General features: G+C 33.5%; 1 protein-coding gene across 1 annotated transcript; it reads right to left on the bottom strand.

Annotated features, from left to right (window-relative positions):
• Window positions 1–216: 216 nt before the first annotated feature.
• Window positions 217–4,791, bottom strand: LOC132562426 (putative defense protein Hdd11-like). The gene is made up of 4 exons (XM_060227203.1): window positions 4,596–4,791; window positions 3,579–3,828; window positions 901–968; window positions 217–542 (listed from the first exon to the last, which is right to left on the bottom strand). Exons 1-4 carry the CDS (start codon window positions 4,789–4,791, stop codon window positions 217–219), a joined length of 840 nt encoding a protein of 279 aa, XP_060083186.1.
• Window positions 4,792–6,407: the final 1,616 nt, after the last annotated feature.

Below are 6,407 nucleotides of genomic sequence, written 5' to 3'. Positions count from 1 at the left end.
TATAGTACCACTCAAAATCATTTATAGATTGCGTCTTTGCGGTCAGAACGAACCTTTTTCTAATATCGATGATATTGTACGTACAATTTTCCATTTCTAACTTTCTTCAGTTACCAATAACAATAGCTTATTCACTTTTCTGTACGTATACATAAATGATATACCGAATCATTTACTTTTTTCGAAAAAAATCTGAAAATCAAAAGACTGGAAAATTCAATTAAATAGTTCAAGCACTGATTCCCTGAGCTGAAAGTTTCCTGCGAGAAATTCTTCAACGACAGCTTCTTTGGAGCCAGTGTTAGGTGTTTTAGACTCGCCTTTTACCTGGCTTGTGGATTTCCGAAATCTATCTTCAAATGGGAGTTGGCCTTGAATGTATTTTGTTCTAAGATGACCCCAGTCATTAACCATCTTGTAATATCCTAGGTTTAGCCTTGATTTTATATCGTCCTCCCACTGACTCGGTCCAGCCTCGTAATTAATGGTTAAATTTGTAACGAGTTTTAACCATTCGACGGAAGAATCCTCAACATCAATATCTAAAAAATATCAAACAATATCATTTTTCGTTCTTTTGGTTCATCTATCATTATTGTGAAATATAAGATTAATTCACCAGTAATCAGGATAAATCGTCCGTTTACGTTCAATTTTCCATGGAGTACTTGATTATAGTGATGTTCCCCATTAAAACCCCGCCAAAAACCAAGAAATTTAATAACTATAACAATTTGAAGGGAGTTGTATGTAACTTTAGATTACTTAATAAACCAAACACTATTGTAGTCTGTTTAATCAAATATGTAAGCGGTTATTTCATTTAAAATTAATTCGCGATTAATAATTCTAAGTAAAGACCCCATAAGCCATTGAAGTGATGTATAAAGTCCTATATACCTGGTTGAAATGCCAGATCAGATGTCACCTCACTCCAGAAAATATCAAACCTTTGCAGCAATGTGGCACTGTAATCAAAAGGCACAACAACGATAAAAAAAAGAACTTATTTCAACAAAACCGTAAGTCTTACTGTATTACTATACAGATTAGATACTGTGGTGATAAAGTTTTACTGTAGTACTATACAGATAAGATACTGTGTTGATAAAGTCTTACTGAAATCGATACAAATTAGATACTGTGGTGATAAAGTCTTACTGTAGTACTATACAAATTAGATACTGTATTGATAAAGTCTTACTGTAGTATTTCACAGATTAGATACTGTGTTGATAAAGTCTTACTGTATCACTATACAGATTAGATACAGTGTTGGTAATATCTTACTGAAATCGATACAAATTAGATACTGTGTTGAGAAAGTCTTACTGTATCACTATACAGGTTAGATACTGTATTGATAAAGTCTTACTGTATTACTATATAAATTAGATACTGTGGTGATAAAGTCTTACTGTAGTACTATACAGATTAGATACTGTGGTGACAAAGTCTTACTGTAGTACTATACAGATTAGATACTGTGTTGATAAAGTCTTACTGTATTACTATACAGACTGTAGTGATAAAGTCCTACCGTAGTACTATACAAATTAGATACTGTGGTGACAAAGTCTTACTGTAGTACTATACAGATTAGATACTGTGGTGACAAAGTCTTACTGTAGTATTATACAAATTAGATACTGTATTGATAAAGTCTTACTGTAGTACTATACAGATTAGATACTGTAGTGATAAAGTCTTACTGTAGTACTATACAGTTTAGATACTGTGGTAATAAAGTCTTACTGTAGTACTATACAAATTAGATACTGTGGTGATAAAGTCTTACTGTATTACTATACAAATTAGATACTGGGCTGATAAAGTCTTACTGTAGTACTATACAAATCAGATACTGCGTTGACAAAGTCTTACTGTATTACTATACAGATTAGATACAGTGTTGGTAATATCTTACTTAAATCGATACAAATTAGATACTGTGGTGACAAAGTCATACTGTAGTACTATACAGATTAAATACTGTGTTGAGAAAGTCTTACTGTATCACTATACAGGTTAGATACTGTATTGATAAAGTCTTACTGTATTACTATATAAATTAGATACTGTGGTGATAAAGTCTTACTGTAGTACTATACAGATTAGATACTGTGTTGATAAAGTCTTACTGTATTACTATACAGACTGTAGTGATAAAGTCCTACCGTAGTACTATACAAATTAGATACTGTGGTGACAAAGTCTTACTGTAGTACTATACAGATTAGATACTGTGGTGACAAAGTCTTACTGTAGTATTATACAAATTAGATACTGTATTGATAAAGTCTTACTGTAGTACTATACAGATTAGATACTGTAGTGATAAAGTCTTACTGTATTACTATACAGATTAGATACAGTGTTGGTAATATCTTACTGAAATCGATACAAATTAGATACTGTGGTGACAAAGTCATACTGTAGTACTATACAGATTAAATACTGTGTTGAGAAAGTCTTACTGTATCACTATACAGGTTAGATACTGTATTGATAAAGTCTTACTGTATTACTATATAAATTAGATACTGTGGTGATAAAGTCTTACTGTAGTACTATACAGATTAGATACTGTGGTGACAAAGTCTTACTGTAGTACTATACAGATTAGATACTGTGTTGATAAAGTCTTACTGTATTACTATACAGACTGTAGTGATAAAGTCCTACCGTAGTACTATACAAATTAGATACTGTGGTGACAAAGTCTTACTGTAGTACTATACAGATTAGATACTGTGGTGACAAAGTCTTACTGTAGTATTATACAAATTAGATACTGTATTGATAAAGTCTTACTGTAGTACTATACAGATTAGATACTGTAGTGATAAAGTCTTACTGTAGTACTATACAGTTTAGATACTGTGGTAATAAAGTCTTACTGTAGTACTATACAAATTAGATACTGTGGTGATAAAGTCTTACTGTAGTACTATACAAATTAGATACTGGGCTGATAAAGTCTTACTGTAGTACTATACAAATCAGATACTGTGTTGACAAAGTCTTACTGTAGTACTATACAGATTAGATACTGTGTTGATAATATCTTACTGAAATCGATACAAATTAGATACTGTGGTGACAAAGTCTTACTGTATTACTATACAAATTAGATACTGTGTTGATAAAGTCTTACTGTATTACTATACAGATTAGATACTGTGTTGATAACATCTTACTGAAATCGATACAAATTAGATACTGTGTTGATAAAGTCTTACTGTAGTACTATGCAGATTAGATACTGTGGTGATAAAGTCTTACTGTATCACTATACAGATTAGATACAGTGTTGGTAATATCTTACTGAAATCGATACAAATTAGATACTGTGGTGACAAAGTCATACTGTAGTACTATACAGATTAAATACTGTGTTGAGAAAGTCTTACTGTATCACTATACAGGTTAGATACTGTATTGATAAAGTCTTACTGTAGTACTATACAGACTGTAGTGATAAAGTCTTACTGTAGTACTATACAGATTATATACTGTGTTGACAAAGTCTTACTGTATCACTATACAAATTAGATACTGTGGTGACAATATCTTACTGTACGATGATTTTTCGATGAATGCTTTGGATGGGAATCTTCCCTCTTATAACGACCAAGTCTTTGTCGTCGTTATTAGTGTGAGTCACTGTGTCACTATTAGAGTAACAACTCATAACTTGAACGTCGTCGTTTGACTCAAAACTCCCCACGGGCTTCCGGTTATGGTTTAAGTTCAATTCTGTCACTTCCGGTATCAACTGCACTACGAATCCCTTAATGGTCGTACCATTTGTTGACGTCACATTGACTGAAAGAAAACCAATGTTAGGATTCATTACATATTTGCAAGTGTTATATAAAGATATATCTCATTAATAAAAGCGTTACTTTTCTCTAACTTTTTTTTTGTTATTTTCACTCTAATATTTTAGATATAAAAATAATAGACACATTTGTGAAACAGATTTGTTATTACCAAGATACTTTTGAATTGAAAGTCGTATTGTACCTTTTTTTACACAGCAGTGTTACGTGAAGGGGTCGTGTTGGTGCAGGCGGTAAAGTGTTGAACTACGAAAAAATATATAATTTCATGTGAAGACCGAGGTCGACGCTTCTTACGTGTGGTGGTTTCTTATTTTTTTTTAGAAAACTGGAAAACGGATCGCCCTGTACCGATGTACCGATGTGCTTTTTTTAGTGAGATAGTGTTATTCGAATCGCTCAGGACGGCATGAAACGGGCCAGCTGTATGATGTTCTAGGGGTAGCAACCAGGTCATGACCCTAGCTGTTTAAGTGGCGATTGACCAGCAATAAAGATTAAATATGCGACAATCTATATTTTCAGTCAGTAGATTTACTGTCAATAAGTAGCACATGCTGACAGGTGTCAACAAGAGGCCATCTGGAATTCCTGATATGACACTGGTTGTCGATAGTACTTTAAGCAAAATAAACACATCAAAAATACAAAGTTATATCCCCATTTTCTCGGTATCGTGTGAATTGATATGATAAATATGATTTTGCATGGCTGAGATCAAGTCTCATACATAACTAGATTTTCACTCACCTGTGATGTCGTAATTCCCTCCGGCTTTCGTCAGAACTGTTCTGATGATGTAAGGGTTATGTGACATCTGTGACCTTACACCATGTCTTGGAAGACGATGTAAACAAACTGAGTTGACTTTCGGGGCACCTGTCCCGTATCCACAAATACTGGAAATGGTCCCCACAAAAAGCAGAATGATAGCACGCGGCCACATGTTTCAGACATTAAATTGTCTCCCTTTCAGTATTATTGGCGATATCGAGATTGTATTCACCCCATCAACGTAGACTCTAGCAGTGTAAGTGACAGCAAATTAATGCACATCGTGTTGTTAGATATACGTGTACTTGATTTGGGTAGTCCACGTTTAGGTTAAAATGTCGCTTTCTGCCCAGGGGTAAAGACACATTGATCGATCACAGCGTTCGCTAATATACACATGTGATATACAGCTGATCACCAAATTGTTGAAGATTACCACTTTGATATACATATAACTAATTTTAAGATAACTCTAATTCTTTTTTTTTTAATTAATTCAAATACTTAATAACACTGTATGAAGTACCCTTTTGGGGTGTGTTAAAATTCTGAACATGTTGAGACAGTTCATGTATATAGGACTTAGGCAATAGATATCAGCAACCGTTTTGTAATTGACCTTGGCCTGTTGACATATATTGAAAGAACACCCGTCGTTCTGTACCGGTTCTTCTACTTTTCGAACATTGTCCTCTTACCTCAGACTCATAGGTAAATCCGGACCGGGCATATACACACGGAGATGTTATTAGCTTTACATATGACTTTGCTGATTCATAAGTATGTGAGGAGAATCATGTTACCATCATCATTAATCTGTCCTCCGATATGTCCTCAGCGTCTAGATAGCACTTTTTGTTATTTCAAGGCAGCGGAAAAAATAATTTCCTTACCAAGTAACTAAAAAGTAAGTTTTTCACAGTTCGTTATAGAACATTTTTTTATTATAAAGTATCATAAACTTCATCAGTATAAAACAAATCAATTAAAAAGTGAAATGTGGTATTACTTAGTAATTATAGCTCATAATACTGAATTGTTCTGAACATAAATAAAGGACTATTTTTTTTAAACAATAAAATAAAAACACTTGAGACTATCTATATTCGTCGGATCAGTTGTATGGTGTTTATTACTTTACGTATACACAGAAACATAAAAACCTCAGATCTTGATTGTGTACATGAAACAAACCACAGACATACGTGATTTCAGGGAACATAGTGGATAACTGGTACTGCCACAGGAATCGGATATTCTATGTGTGAAATACAGCTATTATGATACTAAAACAGCAGAAATGGTATACAAGATATATAAGTAGTGATATATCAGAAGAGCAGGTCACCTGCCGCCACGAACTTGTTTCGTGTTCATCAAATACTCGTTGCGTCTCGGTAAAAATGCATCAAACGTGTTCAGAAAGCATTCTTGTTTAACCACAATAATTGAAATTTATGATGACAATGTGTTTGGCTGGCCAATATAGCATTTGTATTGCAGTTTGCACGACGCAGCCATTTTCTCATTCCCGCCATATAGTGACGTCACGCAATTTACAGGTCCGTACAGAGGAATATGTTTTGCTTATTGGTAAAAAATATATCAAAATGTTGTTATCACCTGACGAAACAAAACATTAGGAAGGGAGGTCACTCTAATAAGTTTGATTGCTGGAATTTTGAAATGACAAAAAAGTATATATACGTGTGTATATATAGTGATAATTTTTAAGGACGCGCACCTTTTGAAAATGGTTACACATATTGATATAGCATTTATGTATAC

This window comes from Ylistrum balloti, unplaced genomic scaffold, assembly GCF_031769215.1.
Source record: "Ylistrum balloti isolate Yb309-2 unplaced genomic scaffold, AGI_CSIRO_Ybal_v1 Utg369570, whole genome shotgun sequence".
Classification (NCBI taxonomy): domain Eukaryota; kingdom Metazoa; phylum Mollusca; class Bivalvia; order Pectinida; family Pectinidae; genus Ylistrum; species Ylistrum balloti.
This window is presented reverse-complemented; position numbering and strand designations above follow the sequence as displayed.

What these genes read in the sequence shown, in the direction of transcription:
- LOC132562426 (XM_060227203.1), bottom strand. Translation starts at nt 4,791, where the DNA reads ATGTGGCCGCGTGCTATCATTCTGCTTTTTGTGGGGACCATTTCCAGT. An exon ending in AGGGAATTACGACATCACAG is followed by an intron (nt 3,829 to 4,595) that starts GTGAGTGAAAAT and finishes GTTTTCTTTCAG; the next exon opens with TCAATGTGACGTCAACAAAT. An exon ending in TGATCTGGCATTTCAACCAG is followed by an intron (nt 543 to 900) that starts GTATATAGGACT and finishes GATATTTTTTAG; the next exon opens with ATATTGATGTTGAGGATTCT.